Source organism: Varroa destructor, unplaced genomic scaffold (assembly GCF_002443255.2).
Source record: "Varroa destructor unplaced genomic scaffold, Vdes_3.0 BEIS01000003.1, whole genome shotgun sequence".
NCBI classification, from domain to species: domain Eukaryota; kingdom Metazoa; phylum Arthropoda; class Arachnida; order Mesostigmata; family Varroidae; genus Varroa; species Varroa destructor.
In genome coordinates, this window is record NW_019211456.1 from 11,574,963 (window position 1) to 11,595,507 (window position 20,545).

The 20,545-nt window shown below is 41.1% G+C and overlaps 1 protein-coding gene and 1 long non-coding RNA gene across 3 annotated transcripts in view; one reads left to right on the forward strand and one right to left on the reverse strand.

Annotated features, from left to right (window-relative positions):
* Positions 1-10,142, forward strand: part of LOC147756524 (uncharacterized) — a 42,823-nt gene extending 32,681 nt beyond the window's left edge. The window contains exon 3 of the long non-coding RNA XR_015324526.1: positions 10,031-10,142. This is a non-coding gene — a long non-coding RNA (uncharacterized LOC147756524). The remainder of the gene's footprint in view (positions 1-10,030) is intronic.
* Positions 9,462-15,634, reverse strand: LOC111247806 (uncharacterized). 2 transcript variants are annotated; one of them, XM_022799219.2, is made up of 6 exons: positions 15,132-15,634; positions 14,883-14,938; positions 13,247-13,464; positions 12,585-12,617; positions 11,569-11,718; positions 9,462-10,116 (listed from the first exon to the last, which is right to left on the reverse strand). In XM_022799219.2, exons 2-6 carry the CDS (start codon positions 14,902-14,904, stop codon positions 10,027-10,029), a joined length of 513 nt encoding a protein of 170 aa, XP_022654954.1. In that variant the 5' UTR covers positions 14,905-14,938; positions 15,132-15,634; the 3' UTR covers positions 9,462-10,026. The 2 variants fall into 2 exon arrangements, with proteins under 2 accessions (XP_022654954.1, XP_022654955.1); XM_022799220.2 differs by having other exon boundaries at positions 9,462-10,124; positions 15,132-15,597.
* Between the last annotated feature and the right edge of the window lie 4,911 nt (positions 15,635-20,545).

Genomic DNA, 20,545 nt, shown 5'->3' on the forward strand with positions numbered 1-20,545 from the left:
GGATCAAGTATGTCGGCTTATCTCACAATGTCTCAAGAACAGAGAAACGGGTCGACTGACACCCAGGGTGCCGAAACACTGCCGGGTAATCTAGACGTTGGTTGGGCTGTCAATAAGCCTGTAATTAATCACTAATGGACCACCTAATGGACGTGAGTAACTCGATTTCGCCTTTGGGTACCGGTATGAGTACTCCGACCCTGCCTTGAGCCGACCAACGCATTGACGACACCTGTAATTTAAGTCGGTGTTGACCACTTTTTAATGCAAGAATTGGGTCGACCCTGGACGGGTACACCCTGTCTACTCCGAGCCTTAGACAGTGTTGCTCTTATAACTTAAGAATATCTGTTTTAGAAATGTGAAAGGTAATCGCATATTTGTTCAACTTATTTACGTCGAGTAAACGTTTCGTCGCTCTGCGTGTACAAAACGAAGTGTGCATTTTCCTGGTTAATAGGCAAACGGGCTATTACGATGCCGTCACACGGAAAATTCCTCTCAAAAAGGAGAGGAAAAAGGATTAACATCAAAACCTATTACCTTTACACAAAGCGCTGTGTGTCTAGCTTTCGACCGGAGTTTTCAACCATCAATATCAATTTACTATGGAAATATGAAGTCCGGCGTAATTTAGCATATCCCAAACTTTCCATCTGCACTAAAGGTGATTCTCCCCATTTAGATTACAATTTAAATATTCGACGCCATTTAGTCGGAAGAAAAAAGCCCTCAATGATGTTTCACAGAAAATATAGCCTAAAATTCTTTCCTGTGTGTAAACGGGGAGAGGTAATTGTGTTTCGGTATGCTAGTGATTCGGAATTGAGCCTCGATATAAAACGGGTACAAACCAATCTATTTGACTAATCTAAATAATATTTGTAAAGAACATAATTCAATCGTGCAACAGATTCTGGCGTGTCCGATGATGTGATGAAAGTATCTGGATCTGCTCGCCAGTAGACAACGCTTTTTTCGAATGCTTCAGTGTTTACTAAAAGCCTTACCAAAAAAATTACGAGTATTTTTTTTTGACAGAATATAAATGTAACAGAAACATAGATTGCATCCAAAAAGAAGTGTTCTTTGTTGCAGAGAATTCTTGTAGAAGTAAATCGATTGGTTCAGTAGCAAATCGCGTAGGTGTTGTATCATATAATCGCTATATACTGCTGCGTGAGCATTTTCAAAACACCCGCTACAACAAAACAGTTCACGCTGTAACCGGATCGTCGAGTGACACTGCAGGATGAAGGCAGGCCTTAACGCAGCGAGCCCACGAGATTTACTTTAACACACCTCTATTTACAATACTGAACAGTACCAACTTCGAAGGTAGCGCAAACAGCCGCTCTGGAACGCTGCCCACACAAAACAGAAAAGTATTACTCGATGCCAAAACAAGAAAATAGTGGTCAGTGCTTATATGAGTAATGTTGCTATAGTTCATAAATGATAATTTTATTCATGAGCGTAAACAATCGTTGAAGGTCAAAGACACATTGCCTAGCATATGCTTACCAGAGCGGATCATGGAGGGTAAGCGAGGCTACGGTGGTCCACTAAAGCCGTGCGTTCTCTTACGTAATCTGCTTATAAATTAAAATAGAGATTAGCATAAAAACACAAACGCCTTCCTGGAAACTATAACACGCATAGTTACTAAATAGGCATATGGGAAATAGCTACGCAATAGTAATTGTCACGGAAGATGACAGAAAGTAAGACATTTAATCGATAAAACAGCGAAGGAAAAAGTCAGCAAGATGTAAGGCCATGCCGAGCATTTATTTCACGCATTTCGCCAAATTCTATGAATGTCTTAAACGTGTCAAGAAATCATTTCTATACTGTTTATAAGACGTTCTATGTCCTGCCGGCCTTTATCGCTTGAAAAAGCGTCTATTCTTCCCTATAGATGTCGGAAACATCATTTGAATGTATCACAGAAACAGAGATAACTCGCGTAATTGAGCTGCAAGAAATCCATCGCCCCTCAAATCAGTGCTCGATCTTGAACCTAAATGTTCCGTTATTCAGCTGGCCAAACAGAAGCCTGCGTTCGTTGTCCGTTGGACGTCACCCATCAGACTGCTATCCGTTGCCCCTCACAGGCAGAACGCTAGCATAAGCCTCGATGCAAATATATCCACACCATTTTCGTTGCGCTCTGTCACGGTATCGACAGATCGTGGATATCGGAATAACCATCACCACTTAGGGTAGGTGTTAGTCGTCGCCGAATGCCGATTTTATGTTCTTCGATGATAGTTATAATATGTCAGACAGCCGTCAAGAAGGCTGGCTGACATTTACGGATTCATTGACTTCTCACTTGGGCTTGGGTACAAACTAGAACTGCACGGTTATTTGCAGCAAGGCGATTAAGAACTGTGGCCTGTTTGAAGGAACAAATCTTTATAGTAACACTTCGCTCGAAGGTTTCGTTATATTTCAGAATATATTTTAACATAATCTTTTGGAAGAAAAAAACGATACGAATAAATTTCTATCAAGTACTAGAAGTTCAGAGCGTCACCTCGACCCCACCCTGTCCTTCGCTGCGTTTGAGCCTGATTTTTACAGGCACTAAAGTTCATTAGTACATATACGAGGAAATAAAAAGCTTTTTCAGTATTGGATCTTGATATAGAGGCGAACTACAAGGCTATTTTCGTTGATGTTAATTCTACTTCTATGTTACTGCTTTTCTACTAAGCCAAATAGGACAAGCTCGAAAACTCGAAATACGTTTCGTTCTGGGAAACACACAGTGTGTAGAAAGCTAAGAAAATACTTCTTAACTTTCTTTACAAATGCACGTAAGGTTTAAAGCGAGGCTATCGTTTATTTATCGACAACTGAGCATAAAGAAAGATTGTGATTTCCGGTAAAGAATTGTTAGACTTTACCAACATACAATTAAATTTAAACTGTACTATGTAAATAAACAAAATACTGGTCGACTGAGGGATTCGGGTCAACCCACTTCATCTAGAGATAAGCTGCCCGAACACACACCCAATAGAATACGTACTATATTACTTTTCGTAATAGGTATGGCGGACGTCTGCAAGAACGTGAGTGTCAAACCGTTAACATAGTAGGCGAACGGCCTAGGCATTGTTCTAAACCAAGGCAATAAACGGCGCGTGTGTAAATAATAGCGTTCGATCGTGACCATAAAGCGGCTCGTTTGGGAACAAGTAGCGATGACCTGTATGTGTACTACCCTGTGTTTCATATGAAAGTCATGCTGGTAGATAACTCATTGTAGGTACGATACTATAAAGTAATTCCTTTTGTCGTTAAACCTTCGGTCACTGCAAAAGGCATGCTATGAGAAGTACGGACAGAGTGGCGAGACGGGGAAATGAAAACAAGTTTACTAGATTCAATAAGCATTAAGCTTTAGTCCGCCAAATTTCTAGTCATGAGGATATACCTGCCGCATAATAAATTAGTTTTATGCAGCGCCTCAGAGCGACTTTTTCGGTATACATTTGTGGACAAGTTTCCGAAAAACACAAGTGTCAACAGGACATGGCGGAGGAAGTTCCTTATGGATAGTCTAACTACCATGATATAGAACAAGCATATCTTGTGGCATAGCAGCATTTAGTAGGAGGTAACCGGTGCAATAAATGGCTAATCTAATAAATCTTTAATTGTAGCCCTTACTCATGGCTTTTAAGAAACTTTGTCCATGAATAGCAGCAGATAAACAGCAGGTAGACGTATAGATATCAAGCACTCCTTGTTAGCGGATCAACCATGCAGCTTAATTTAACCAAAAGTTCAGTCTGGCTAAAATTGGCGTAGCGAAGGAGTTAACGAATATAGAAACACTGAGCCTCGTTCGTAGCTTAGGACCTTAGCACAGGAAACGTAACATTTATTTGTGATTTGTGCACTGAACTTACATTTACTCTTCGTGATGACGTGCAGTCGGCATACTACCCATAGCGCTGATGAATTTCTCAAGACACGGTACTTAATGACAGGAAAATTTTCAAATGAGATAGTCAACTGTAAAACAAGTTCATGGAAGATACCAAAGTCGCTTTACCTCTATACGAATCAAGTCGTCAGCACTATAAACGTGTGGTTTTTTTTTGATAGATGAATAAGTTTATCGCGCAACAATATAGAAGTTACGTTAGAGTAAATTGTATAGCATATAACGCATACGACACATAACCAATGTGAGCATTGTGAGTCCCGTGACATTCAAATGGCAGCGGTAATCGGTTTACGCTCCCCGTATACTTTGGTCAGAATACAGTGATAATAATGCAGCGCTTTAGTTCTTCGTAGACTCTTCACTTTCCCTATATTTCTCGCTGTGTGCTAATGGACGCAAACGCATTTTGCTAAGGACAATGGCGGAGTCGGTGGTTTAGTGAGAAAACAAACGAGTCGGAAATATTCTGCCCTGGCTTGGGTCGTCTAGATCCTATTTTTACTACCTGGAATGATGTGTGCACTGCTACTGTTCTGGTGGGGTAGCAATTCGAAAAGAAGATCTTTCCATAACGGCTCGCTAAGGGCGTTAGGGAGCGCGAATCGTCAACATTCAACTTAGGCCAGAGACGAGTGTATTGATGCCGCGGCCCTGCAAAAGACAAAAAGCCGCGCTACGAATGAAACGCTGTAAAGTTACATTAGATGAGTCGACCGATAAAGATCTTCAGAAAAATAACGCCCGTTGAATTCACCAGTGGCAAAACAGGTATCGTCGCACAACCGGAACTGCTACAACTACTAACAAGACACCGTTTGTCTTCGAATTGTTCTTTCTGAGAACAGAAACAGTCGCTAGTAGACTTAAAAGAGGGTTAAATTGAGACTCATTTTCCGTCTGTGTGCTGATTAAAAGTCATACTTAAACTAACTAAATAGCATGCAAGCTATTAAGAGATTTGAATCAGTTTCAAATAAAGCCAACTCTCCGGATTGTCTCTCTAATTGTAACGCATGTTATCATTGTATACGATACAGTACCAAACAGAACGGGAACAGCTGTTGCCACATCGGCAATAATTGTCTCCTTTTTAATCGGAAACAAAATTTAAAAAAAAAAATGACACCATGAACATATGTCCACTTTCAAAGCTATTTGTTATTATTTAGATAACTTAAACGCCTCACGAAAATGCATTGTTTGCTGGCATATCCCGTTGATTTCATAATGGCTTGGTGTATTACGTAAACAATGCTATTTGCATAAACGCAACTCATTTTGAACACTGAAAGAATACGAGCGTCTACTAACAGAAACAGACTCACGCTACAACAGCTGAGACACGTCTGCAATATATCGTTTAAATTCAGCGTTTATACAGGCTTATGTTGTGCGTCTCCGTATGAGCACCGTTGAATGTCTGTTATTGGGGAAGCCACAGAAGCCAGTCATAAAAACGATCCAGCCATTTTCGAGAAGCGTTTGAATGGGGAAAATGGAACATTTTAATCAGTATGAGCCTCTCTTCGACTATACTGAGCACAATAAATGCGACTCGCCTCTTGAGTCAATCGTTCTGAATAGTGAAGGCTGACGCACAACGGAAAGTACCAAATTTTAAAGTCCATGTGCATTTTAGCGTGCTTATTTCAAAACGGTCGTAAACAAAGCTCAGCGTGCAGTTAATGAAATATGCCAAACCCCATATTTTAACAATAGTCATCGAACGAAACGTTGAGGGGAGGCAACGTTTTGTTTGTTTGGTCAAGCCTCCATTGTTCGAGTATGTAGCTCAATGACCCATTCAGTTTTAGATACCCCTAACGCCATCCACCTCCGAAAATTGAGCCAAATGTGTCCGCTATATAATAGAATGTCGGCCATCAGGTTTACGCATTTGACCTTCGACTGGCGAGCATCGGAACGTCCAAAATAAAGGTGCTATTTTAAGCATCATTGAACAGCCAGATTTATTCGGGAAGAAAGCGATTGACTTGAATAGTCAGCTTATAGCGTACTTGTTTATTACTAAATCAAATCATGTGCAAGTTTACCTGGCAATAACGAGACGGTACGTAATTTTTAACCACGAAACACTGCTTTCGTAACGAGTATGAAGCTTCCTCGCGGATAATATCATTAAAGAAGGGAAAAGAAGGGTGTACCGAGATTCACCAGTTAACTAGGCTACAGACTGCATCGCTGTTCGAGATCGCGCGACCTACCAAATTACGGCAAGGAACATACGCTGTGATAATTGATTGATATTTCATTATATTCAAGGACGACTGGTGACACTGAATTTTCTAAAAAGTAAATTATCTTGAAGGCGATCCTTCGCCCTCAACCCTTAGCCTGAAATCTTTCTGAGCTTCCAAGATCTTCAGAACTAAGGACAATATAATACAAGTTATTATTTTCACATCTAGTTTTGCAACTCCGCAAAGTTCGTATGCGTTTTCCGGCATTACTGGCATTCTGGTAGCGTTTACGTAACAGTTACATCCAAACTCCGAAAAAGTAAGCAGGATCCATATATGGTCTCCATACATATATCCATACAAGGATCGCCTTTAGGCCACTTAAGTAGGTTAACAACAAATTCCGCTAGTTGAACGGCTCGGATATTCGAGTGCTAATGCTAAACGGTGTAAGAAGAATACTTAACATCGAAATGGCCTAGTCCTACAAGAACTCGTGTCGGTTAGCCTGAAGGTCGCTTCCCCCAGATTCTACTCGTACAGCATCACACAATACATCATTTTCAGATGCTTGACAACGTTTTTAGCAACGCAGTGCTTATATTTATGCGTTCATTTCTTAGAATTCTTCAAAATCTCACCAGCTGAAGCCTAGTTCGGTTGGCCAGTGATATCTTCATGGATCATGTCCATTAGGTCCTCGTTGGTCGATCATGTTGTCTTCATTAGGTGAATTGCACAAAGTCGTTCGAATCTGTGATATCAGGCAGATTACGATACGTCCTTCAAAATACCCTTGCCCTACAATCATATTTGTTTAGATAATACCTAATCAATAATAAAACACAATTCAGATTTATTAGCAGATGACTGCTGTACTCTTATCAGTAACCTAGTAATGGCGACTTCGCGTACAGTGGTGCTATAGCAAAGTTCGCAACTTAACGTACATAGAACGTATTTGTGTTGATCACTTATCATTCATCATTATTGATATTGATATTAACGCTGTGATGGGACATTGTTGAATGTAATCTAGCATTTTGGGTAGATCTATCAGCACGAATCTAACATTTCAGCAAAAACTGCACAATAGACCCAAAAGCCCAAAACGATCATTCCAACCGAGAGAAACGGTTGAAGAGAGATTCGTATAAATAAAGGCTTCAACCACTCTCATTTGTAATAGAACAGATATCTATTTCCGACGAATACGTTAGTGACGGGACTCGTTGTGCGAGCCCGCGCCGTCGAACTAAATACAGAATCATAGACGTGTGTTTCATAGAGTGTCTTAAACTGAAAGGGTTCAGGGTGTTTCGGATGGCTTGCTAAGACTAGAATGTGTCGAGGTAGATTCTCTTAAGCACATCATTTTTAGACTGTCTCAGTTTCCTTGAGCGCGAATCAATTAGGGATTGTCATTTATTTATAGAACCATTAGAAGTAATATAGTGTAAAAATGGCTGTAATCGATCTAGCTGAGCTTATCCAATAGTTTGTCAAGTATGTTTTAGCACGCAGCCACCTTAACCTAACTGGGGCGGTATACACCTAACGACTATATACTATATTGCATAAAAAATCCAAGCGCAGCTAAGTCGAGACGTTGTTTACGCATCGCCATGTTGCGTGCTCTCAGGACTTTCTCACTCCAACTATTCCGTCAGAATTAGATGCATATGCAAAACAGGCCTCGTAGCACTGCGTACCAGTTGCTTGTTCATAGGCGATATTGTACGGAAGGGTGCACTTGAATCCAATTAACGTTAAACAAGCGCCGAAGCCAAACGGCGGCAGTAGTCATAACTGATCCACGCGTCGCGGGCCTTTCTCTAGCCACAGCCACAACCACTGCTTCCGGTCCTCCTGTCTCGCCGATTTAGCATAGACCCATCATTACGACGGCGACAATCGCCAGCCTCGTCACCGTCTCCCAGAAACTGAAGCTGCACACACCGAGTTAATGGTATAATTTCTGAATGCGAACAAAACAGGAACAAATTATTTTTCTGGCATATCGCGTAGTGATGGCCGCCTATTAGGATTTATAGCCTTGATCACGGCGTCAACCGCGCAATACTATACTGAAAATGAAAATCGAGAATGAATAGAACAAACACTTAAAAGCTAAGAGCCTCCAAAGAAGCATAGGAACACAGGAGGCCATGGAACAGTATAAAGTTTTGCACAGAGGAGTTTTACCAGTACTAAATAGGTAATTGAAGTCGAGTTGCAGAAACCAGATGCGATCACTTAATGGCAAAGTACAATTATGGGCTATCGCCGACTCGATGTTTGTATGGAATGTTGTTTTCGTCGTTTGGCTTTAAAGCGTCGCGTCGTCCTATGTAAAGGCCTTTTGAGCATGTCTAGCAACGAGACAGGTGACTTACAAGGAGGTCGTGGCTACAAATAGTGAATAAAGAAATCAGCTACCTCCTAGTAAGAGGTTACTAGCTGGCTTTCGAGGGTGACGTGGTAAAGCATCATATTTCTTTCACACCTTAGGCCATTTGAAGGTAACGTGCTCATAACCAGATGATTGACTTACCAAAATGTACAGTGGCGGGGCCCATGCCTCCCTATGGGGCCTCTGTGTGGACAATATAGCCTGCAAGCCAAAACCTAACGGAAAAAAAAGGTTGGTTTGCAAAGCTAAGACATCGACCCTTACAGAGCTACCTATATTGGATAGGAAAAGTCTTATTGGGCTCCTGCATATTAAGATATGAAGGCTGGTCCACTGCTATGCGTGACAGAAGAAACGACGATCATGAGATGGCAAGGCTAACTGTCATTTCGTAGCTTAAGCTAAATATATTTTTGAAAATCTACAAAGGTATGATTCGAGCAATCGCCACTTGCGGATGTACTGCCTCGTACTTAGATATTTCTCGAAGTACAGCATCTTAGTAAAGACGACGCGGAAATTTCAACTTGCTGAATACAATTTTCCTGCTAGCCGGGTTCTCATGCACTAATCGTAAATATCAAACAGAAATGTATGTTCTGGCGACCGTCCTTCGTTTTAGGCAAATGTTTAGAATAACACTTGTCACGGACAGTATAAGCGTTAACGTGTTTCAGTTGGTTAGCGATCAGAGGCAACGCTAGTGGGGCTGATCCAGCAGGAGCACGTCGAGCAACCCCTGATCTATCCAAGCAACAAAAGTTAATCATTCACTATCCTATTTTAACCTAGTATTTGCCAAATTACGTTAAGGTGGCTAAACTTCAAGTCTTAATCCCGTCTCCCGTCTTTATTACCAACGATAAAGAACATACTGACATGATCATATGCTTCAAAATAATTTATTCAATACTGGGGCCCGTGCATAACAATTGAATAGTAGTTTTTCAGGGTGGCCTTGGTATTCCCTGTATCTGTGCATGACTCTTACTAGGGTGCGTATTAGTAACGATATATTTCGAATGGGCTATCGGTCGCAGCTAACCAGATTGTTGCTTCCAGCTAGATGCCGTTACATTTCAGTATTGTCGCTGATATCCATAGATGTCCTTTGACTTATTTAATTACGTTCTTTGCTTGGATTGGTCGGCCAGGATTAATGTAATACTATATTGTGCATTACACATTCTCCCTATACAAGCAGCTACTAACTCATCTAGCAACAAATTATAGCAATGTAAAAATCCTTAGTAACATGCGTATAGTTCAACGATTAACTCGCTTCGATAACGCACGAACCTCATTAGCTATACTAGCATGGCATTTTCAATTTGCCCACTTCATCACTGATCGAATTCCGACCACGAACAGGGTAATCGAACGTTTACTTTTACTTTTCACATTGTGACCGTTAGCCTACCCTAGTCTCCATTTGCATCTTCTTTCTAGGCGGCGTTCCAGTTGTAGCCGTGGAGTTCGAAATCGGTCCTTGTTATCCAGACTTCAACGAAGGTCGATGAGTTCTTATGCGGTTCCTGCAGAGCTATCAATTTAATAAGACAAGAAAAAATAAGTATAGATGTATGCTAAAACCTAATTTAAAAGATCAGGCTATAAAATCGAATTTAATCTGTATAAAAAAAATCAACATGATCGACGTGATTAAATCAGGGGGCATATTTTAGTCTCAGAACGATAAGGGGGTTCGGTGGCGGGGTTGAAGACGACTGGATTGATTGATTGATTGAAAACTATTTTTCACATAGCTGACCCTTCTTGCATTATGCCATAGATGCGAGTCCTACTTACTCATTTCTCTATTGATAATTTAGCAATATTCGGCTCACTATGATTACATATAGGCAAATTTCTCGTGCCACCTACACTATACAGCCTATAATCGCATAAGAGCGTTGACTTTTCTATATACTCTCTGGATTGGACGTCTGCTCAGCATCAGGGGCCGGCCTATTAGAATGCTTGTTTCATTTGTCATTAATGAGAGTAAGGTCGACTTTTTTTTTACCTTAAGGATATGTCTAAGGATAAGATATTACTGGAGTGTAGCTTTCATTGTCTTAAATGAAAGAAGAAGTTTTGCTGACGAAATGGAGACTTCATCGTTTTCAAATTGCCCAGTAAGAAATACAGCACCCAGTGAACACGACGTCATTCACATGACGTTTCTGCTCGATATGCGTGTTAGGACTTCATTAGCAGAGTTTGCACTCGACGCTCTCGGTAGGGATAGGCTCGTTTGGCAGCGAAGATCCCTGCGGCCAGTTTTTATTTATCCAGTGCTTTAACAAAGACCGTGATTTAATGCAAGACTGCTTTTGGGTAGAACGATACATGGTCTGACGACATACCGACCTCAGCTTTAAATGCTCAGGTCCATTGACCTTTAACAGGGCTCGATCTCAGGTTTAGCATTTGAACGCGGGCAAGAGTTTTGCACACATGTTACGTACGAGGCTAATAATTTGTTTCTAGATTAACTTGTAGCTGGCCGCGCGCCATTGATACTGACTTCTTCCCCGTAAATAATTTAGAAGAATTCATCAGGTGCCTTAATTCGTAATTTTTCTTATATGCAAAGTCAGTAAGATAGGAACTTGGAGACGTCTCCCTTGACTTCGCAATGTGTGACCGTCAGACCCTATAAACATACACTGCGGCCAATGTCATCTCATCAGTTGAAATAGAGCCTATTTAAAATTACACGCTGATGACGCCTAGACTACGGCGGTAGACAGTGTTAAAAAACATGGCGTAAACTAAGGGAACTTTTTAAAATTGTTATATTTCTCATACGTGTTTAGTACATGTAGCTTAATATTTATTTCTTTACAGGGCAACTTGTATTGCGAAACCAAAAGACAGTCATCAAAGATTAGAAGGAACCCACTAGAAGTTAATTCATAAGATGTCGAATGTTAACGTAAATTTTTAAGAGTCAATGGTATGTTGGGCACGAAATAAATTACCTTTCGGAAGTGTTCTAACATACAAATCGTGAACTTCATGGCGGGCAGTGGGGCCTGACACTCTAACGCTGCTTTCTCGAACCGTGTTCCTTTAAAGTCTCCCACAGCCGTAAATAGCGTGCCCACGTTCACGCTACGGTCCGGTCGGATCTACGAAACCTCCAAAAGGTTGTAGGAGAAGACACCAAGATCTTTACTAACAATTTATATAATATTACTATCCTCTTTATTTGGACACTATTGTCACAAGTAATATTGGTCAATCTGGGCGCTCCAGAACCGTGAGGTTCCACTATTTACACAGAAGAAAATTACTCATGGGGAACGGAAGGTGTACAAGCACATAAAATTTTACGATTTTTCAATTCCCGAGATCGTCGCTTATAAAAGTACGACTTTAATTACCACTGAATGAAGAGTTCGACCGTAGTTGTCTAGGCAACAGAGACATTTTGAATTAGTCAGCTTAAGTGAGCCTTAAGCTCCTGTTAATACGACCTGCAGGAAATGGAGTAATATGCCCTCAGGGACTAAGTTACAGGAATGCTTCGATCTGTGACAAACGCAGACCACTAAAGGCTGATCAAAATCCGCCACAGAACCTTCCTTCGGGCAAGCCTTTTTTTTAGGGACATGAATAAAATAACCTAGGTTGGCTCAGTGCAACTATACGCCAAATAAATTATCCTAGCCAGTCTCGTAGAGCTGTGTGAAGTACATCAAAACAAACAGCGGAATAATTATAACAGCGACAATACCAGTGATACCTAGAATGCTAGGTAATGAACTACACTCTCAAACTCATCCATATCTTTAGACCTTACCATGCGATATTCTAGTGTGCAGATGATGAGAGGCTTGTATAATGAATGAAGTGATAAGTATATTATATGTCCTCAATGGCCTTGCTATCGTCGGAAACTATGCACGTGCAGCTACGTGATCTATAGCCATTATCGTCTTGATGATATTGCGCTCTATGCGATGATTTTGAAAATCAATCGAGCCTTACTTACCGCGTTAGCGAGTCGAAGGATGCACTCGAAACCCTGTCCGCAAACGATATATAATTATTTTTATTATGGTATGGTAGTTGCAGAAATCTATGTTTATCGAATCTTCACATGTCAGTTTTGAAATATTATAATTTGTCTTGATGAAAACGCAGGACATCAATAACAAGTGCATCAAGAGATACCGAAAGACAAGCACTTCGTAGAACTTCACTAAGCCATCATAATAATATTTATTTTCTTGTAAAGCGACTTCTGCTTTATTACTACATTCTGATCACGCAATACAGGGCCGTTATGCTGTACAACGTCCCGGACCAATGAATCTGAGCGGATCACTGAAAGCATATCTCGCACCCAGGCCCAATACGTACGAGCCGCAGGAATCCAGGGCGAATATTGAGGGAACTTCGTTAGCTTTTCGACCTTATTTCTAGGCTTATACGGTTTTAACTGAGAATGTAGTTAAGAAAGCAGCCAGAGCTCAACGAAGCTAAGGATTAAAAAAGAACCATTAATGCCGGTATAGTCAGACGGGTCGGACTATGATACATAGCTTTTACAGCCAGCGGTGACATGGTTTTATATGTTTTACGGATAGCCGACGCGACTCACTGAATTTCTCTGTCCTTTCAAAGGTATAATTATGATTATATTGGCCATACAATTATAAAGCGGTAGACAGTGCCTGACGTTCGCGCCGATTCTATACATTCCTGAAAGCGAGGCGATACGGTGGCGGGCAGCTCCTGCGAAATGCAATTGAGCAGAGTAATTTTTGTCTGCACGTTCGACGACACCGGACTAGGTAACGGAAAGATAAGCGAGAGTGATAGAACGCGCAAAAACCAAAACGTCTTCACACGCCTACCACCGATATGACCTGAAACGAATTCGGGTATCATACTCGTAAAATCTGCACCTAAGCTAAGTATACAAATTATCCGACAACGTTTTGTAACGGATGAGCCAACGAACGGTACGGTAAAGATTTTCGCTATTAATTAGATAGCTGTGCTCATATATCGACATACACTCGTGGAAACTATTAGTAAATTTGCTGAGAGAGTGACGCCTACGCATCTCTTTAACACTTATACTTTATCAATCATGACTCCATTGGCTTGATATTGTTACTACAGCTAACTCATCAAATTTTTGTTTAATCTCTGTGAAAAAGTATAGCAATTAGAGAAAATTAGCTGCAGTTAGTCAAAGGGCTCAGACAGTAATTTATCATGACAGTCACAGAGATCGATATAATTAAAGAGGAAACGAAGCAAACGTCAACGAACCTTCCATATTGACATGAGTTCCCATAGGACATTTTATTCTATGGAAATGTCTAATAGATGTCATGTGTGGATAGCTGTGTATATTTCCATGGCAAATTTTATTCTATCCCAACAAAGGATTTTAACGCTTAATGAGCATTTTACCGGGTTATATTGGAGCGGGCGCGTCACGGGGCAAAGGATTCGTAATTGAGCTATTACTGGACAAAGCAATCGTCTGGCTTTCATTTACGACGAGTGACTGGTGCCAACAAAGGGATGAAGAGAAGCTGCTAAGATCACCGATTTTCAAAACGGGTTAGATTTTACAGGATGCAGATTTGTGGGCCAAATCACTTTGACAAAGCAATAGGAGATATTTAGACTAAAGAACGTTACAAACGCTTTCGGATTATGCATGTTTGTGATTTTTTGAAAGGTTCTCTCGCTCACAATTGAAGCTTATCCGCTTGTTGACACACTGTATAGATCACTACATGTTCTTACAAGGTGAGTGGCATAGAATTTATGTAGGAACCGTGCCATATTTGTGCTAAACAACATCTCCTAACATAACCTATACAGTCGTTTGCGCCTCTGTTGATGCTAAAAGTATCCAGATGTAACAACGAACGTGAATCCTCTGCTACGGAGACGAATACTGTTACATGCAATAGGTAATTTTTGCAGTTGATATAGCTCTAATATAGCTAGTGCGCTGTTTAATGTTTTCAACTTAAGACACCTTACCGGAAAGGTCTAGAAATAGCAAGGAACGATAAAGCTAACTGTATAGGATGTTTGTTATGCAAAACATGTCTTCCTAGGAAGGTAGGCGCAAAAGACGGATGCTAAGCATATGTAATACAGCTCAAAGAAGTGATATGATTAATCCAATAATTGTTTGCTCCGAAAAACAACAATAGGCCATTGATATATTTTCTTATGCTACACGGTTTTTCTTGGACTTTCCATGGAACATGAAGACTGTGCTGTTAACAGGGGTGTAATATATAGTGACACTTACCACAATAGCTTAGTCTAACCATCGTCGTCGTTTTCTGTCGAGAAGCTCATCAAACCCTAGAAAAATCATATTCAAACCAAACTTTTAGCGTTTCACAGCGGCAGACGCCGCACGCGAGACACAGACACGCACGCTCACACACACGGACGCAGTCATGCCTATAGCCAGCAGCATTTTGATAAAAAGCTTCCTTTTAAACTTGAATTATAATTAGTTCGCAGCGAACGTCTAGTTTATTGAGTACCGTACCTTGTCGCACGTTAACACAGCAGCGCCTTTTCACCTTTGCTCCTGTCCATTTCGACAACCTTCTGCGGGACCTCAGTCTGCGAGACCTCCGTAGTACCACTCGGTCCGTTCCTACATATGATGCAGAGGGCTACCTCAGCTTGTACAGAGGAGTACGTTTTTAATCCCGCACGTCGTGAGCGCGCTGGCAAGCACAGAGATTTATTGAGCGCATGGTCCACAAGCTCTCGGCACCCTCGTTGGTCCCTAGCCGCACCCGAATCAACTTGTGCCAGCTGTGCCCATTGCTGAGATGACGCCAAGCGTGGCCAGGGGCGCAGAGTTTTACGCTCTTTGTAGGTTCAGAACGTTCTGTATATATTCGGTGCACGTGAAGATATGCGAGATTTCGGTCGGTGGTGAACTGAACCAATGGCAGCACTATTACCATCACCACAGCAATCGACAATGAAGGGGGAACTAGCCGTTACGTGCGAGGCAAGCACTAGATGGGTAACGGCTAACTCGCACGCATACCGTAAGCGTAACATACGACATGGACATACGCACAAAACCCATAATGCTATTCGGTGTAAATTCTCTCGTGCGCGAAGATTAAGAAGTGTGGGGCCATAAGGGGGTAAGCGGTGGCAAGCTGGCGGATTCTCTTCTCTGAAAATTAAAATTGAATTTTAACTCAACCGCAACAATTTGCTTCGTGTCAGGCCATCTTTCCCATGGTAAGGACGACTTTTACCTGTACGTAGATAACATGTAGAAAATTACAACTATCAGATCAGCATCGAATGCTTTCTAGACGAGAGCAACGAATGTTAACTTAGAATTTAAAGAAGCTAATCAAATCTCAAGTTGCGGGCCCGTATGTCCACCATCGATTATCGATTATGTCAGCTAGCAGACCTCGATAAAATGACAAACCATGAACTCAGATTCTAATTGTCCATTTACTATCTATTAGGTAAGCTAGCACCCGATCGTATAGCACCGCTCCCGGTATATACGATAGAGCAACACATGTTTCACATCCCTTTGAATCCAAGCGGTAAAGTTATCCAATTTTATCGGCATTTGACGAGTGTGGCGACATAAAGGAGTTACAAGCCATAATCTATATATTATAACCAGCCCAGGGGCTTCGGTCCGGTCGGGTACCGTCAAATGGTCGACCCCTCGCAGTGCAGCTTGCAAGATCTGTGGATTTTTATGGCTGCATCCAATGTTTTTGATTGCCGTGCTTCAGTCGGATATGTGACGCATTTCCTCAGTGGACAACGAAAACGGGGAATACAAAAATTTAGCAGATAAGAAGACCGCTGATAATGCTTAGGGAAAGTATAGTCCGAGCTAGGTGATCTAATAACTTCGTATCTAATATCGATCTACGAAGAACCACCAATCTCAGAGAACGTGAAACGCTGCATTTCTACAATTAAAATTTCGCTGTAGAAAATTATTTTCATTCAAGCAAAAAATAAGCAGCTCAACATCATTGAGCAATCCTCTACATACTTTTGAAGCTGCTCCGACGGCCTCATTAACGGATATAGTAAACATCATATGATGTACAGATTCGCCTACGTCTAGGCGCCAAACTTTTTAATTTAAGAAGTTCACATCGGCGAGCTAGCCAGCTTTTTTTTTAAATAAAGTAAAAACAAGTTGAGTAAAGAAAGTGCTTACATCCTAGACCATATTCAGAAGTATAGAGAAGCTTGTTACGTACAAAAGCAATACATTTAAAAATGGCAAATAGATTGGTTAATATATCGAAGCATCCCTGAATCAAGTAAGATTCCTTCAAACAGCCATCGTGAGTTGAAACTAAAAAAATGAGACAATGTAATCATATTAATAACATGGAAATTCACTACATGTGTGTCTAGTCGACGTGTGCGTTTAGAACCTAGTGTTTATCGAAAAAAAAAAAGCTCTGTTTCTATAGTATTATATAAACAAATAGAGTAATTAACAAAGCTAAACGATCAGTGTTCATTATGTGCTGTGTCAATGAGCCGCGCTATGGCTCTGATAGTCTCCTTTATGACATGTGCCCCCTTCTTCACTTCAATATCATATAGTTTCATACTGTATGTATATTTTGTGTTGATTTGTTCATTGGCGACACAGCTTTGTATTAAGAATGTTTTTTTCCTCTATATATAATGTGCGCCATATAGTTACTATTCATTGTAAAACTTCGATAGTACAGTAGAAGCTTCCATAACCGTGTTCAAAGAGAATTCAAGGCTGAAAGTTGTGAGATACACTAAAGGACCTTAGAAGTACGATAATATTGAAAACCATTTTGCACAATAGTATCGAATTATTATTCCCTTCACCAAAGCTTACCGTCTGTATATTGCAAAGTAATATTGATTACTCGACGTTCTCGTGTGCTTGTATAAGGCGATACCGATATAATGCCTTGAGGCCGCCCGTGAGAAGATCAATAGTATAAGGCCGATGTAGATTTGTTTTCTCCCTTAAACACCGAGTGTCGTGTACGAGCGTTTCAAGTTTTTGCGTGACGCTGCGAATGTGGGTCTGTGTACGCTGCGATGTAACTGTATCTCTTTGTGTGTGGCTCGTATATGTTTTTCTTTAAGCCTAGGGATTCTTTTCTTCTTAGCTGCTTTCGACTACATGTTTTGCTTTGGCGACGATGACCTTCAAGCGAAGGAGCCTTCCTATTGATCGGTGCGTCGCAGTTGTTCGTGTGACAATGGCGTTCTCAACGATTTAGGCAGACCAGGTTCTTCCGTCGAGCCGCCCTATCTTGTTTGGTAATGTCCTTATTTGGTAATGTCTTGTTTCGTTAATAATCTCTTTGTTGTCGCCGGCTATGATATGATGAGGTCATGCATAAAACGCTGTGCGGCTGCCTCTAGCTGGTCCTAAGGAAACTGCCTCGTATTGTTCGTGTGACACCACGACATTCTGGCTTCATCTTTTTTGCCCGCTTTCTGTTATTTAATTAATTGGCCATGCGGGTCGACAACATTCGCAAGGTTTTTTCTACCTGTTATTCTAGCTTAAGCGAATGCTAAAGAATAGCAGCTATCGTTGCAAAGTATCTATTTTGCTGGCGTCACTGCACAGAATATACCAAGGCTATAGCTTAAAACCCTCAAAGCCAACGTACTACACAACATGCAATTTAGAGCGTCTGCTCGCAGTAGTTAGTAGTCAGTTCATGTAACGCCAAAACGTCCGCTAACAACGGTCGGGCACTTTGCAGCGCTAGTTATCCTCTATCAGATTTGGATAAACAACAAATGGCTAGTGCAGACGGAAATGGCGTTGTGCGCAAAGAATCGCAGCTTACAGACTTTCATTTCGGCTCGCCGTTCCTATATCCCAAAGTAACGGCCATGAAGGTGGCGTTAAATATGGCGTAGTACGATTATTGAAATTTTTATTAAGATGACCAGAATGGGCCAATGTTGAGAAGCATATGATTCTCCACATTCGAGTGCTGCTCAGTATGGGTGACAGTTGTTGCCAGAGAACCCCTGTAATCACTAGCTATTCACCCTGGAAACCGCGCTGATTGGCCCCCAAAATATGCGTATCTATTTCTCCTTTGGTATTTTATGAACGATTCCAACCTTGCTCATGGCCTAAACGCTTCATTCCCGAAACTGGAGTATACCTGCGCGGTTAAAATGGCACCGTCTGCGCGCGTCGTTGGACAGACCAATTTCAAATGAATTTGTGCATTTCCGTTAGGACTCCTTCTTTTTGGCGGTAGGATCTAATATGGTAGAGGACGCTGAAAACACAATATAATTTATTTACGCTAGCAGGTCGGCTTGTAAAGTAAACATGTATCGGTAGAATAATATGTTTATCCGACCGTGTACGCCCATTTCCTTCTCACACGGTTTCACTGGGCAATCTGCCGTGTTCTCCTCTGTGACGATCAACAGGCATGCAATGATGCCATCTCAATAGTCATTTGCATCGTCCGGCGTAATTCCGATGCCTTGCGAGGATTAGGTCAAAGGCTGTGCCTTCCAATCGCGAAAGGGAATATTTTTTGGTTGTAGTTCAACGGTTAACATAAGTGATTTCTTTTTCGGGACACTTGATCATTCATATTGGATAGTTTCCAATTATTTTTTATTACTGCATCGTGTCCTGTTATAATGCTGTCACTAAAATTAGATAGTCTGTACGAACAGAGAATGAGCTTTGAGCTTATGGGACTGACGTTTATAATAAGGTAAAAATGGGTTCGACAGCAAATTACTATTTCGGCAACCAGTGATATAAAACAGCAACTATTTGCCTAAGTAAGCATTTTATTATTACTAAAGACATATATTCAGATACTATATGCTATTAGAACATATAAGTATACAAGCTTATAAACCCTATTTAAATATAAAAGGTTGATTTTCTTTTAACTGCATTAATAGTGTCAAATTGGAAGCTAGGCTCACTGGGTTCGGCTCCAGATCTGTTCGAATAAAGGTACGTAGATAGGTGAGTTTGTGAGTTGGAGTTTTGAGCTGTCATAGTACGTGTCGTTGAATCTTAGCTATGACTCAGGTCATCGTGTGGCCTTAATGCACATCGGCCGACGCTGAAAAATATCCGAACATATTTTAAATATACAAGGTAACTAAAAGAAGCTTCATGTTCCACGTTTATCACTACATTGTACTTTGATTATTATTCTTGTTAACGTTCGTTTTTCGAAAAGTGTTTAGGGCAATTTTATACGCTATTCAACATATGTACATGAGCAGTACTAAGAGACAGTTTTGATATCACATTTTTTGTAGGCCTTAGGAACTGAGAATCTAGTCTCTTGGTCGGTCAAGTGATTGAAAACAAGATCTACAAAGTTACTTTTGTTCTTCATGACGTTATGAGTGGTACAAGCGATTCTCGCTCACCTGATTTCCTAGGCAGAAGACACCTATCAAACATTTTCTAGCCCTGTACGACTACTCTATAAAGTAACATCTATGGGCGTGTACCCTTCGGATTTTGTGGGTCGTCACCGACTGCAGCTAATGAAGCTACTTCTATGCCTCTGTGAAGGAACCTCTTAGCGCCTTCACACGTTTGCCATTGTAATGTCTGGGTCGCATTCCGCGAGAACCTCCCTGAAGACTAGTCGCTTCCAATTTGTCACTTGCGCATAGGCCTCAGCAACCAACCACTTTTCCTATCCTGATTGACTAATGTCGAAGCTGGCTTGCAAAGTAGTGCCTCCCACGTTCATCGTATGCAAATTGTCTCTTGGTTGTCCTGAGGGCTTCTCAACTGGCTAGGAAGTCAGAAAGTCTGTCAAGGGATGACGAAATGAAAACAGAGAAACGTCCGATGAGTAGCCAGTACGTGCGTTGACGTTGAAATACTACTTGAGGCCGAAGTATGCGGCAGGACCTATTGCACATTGA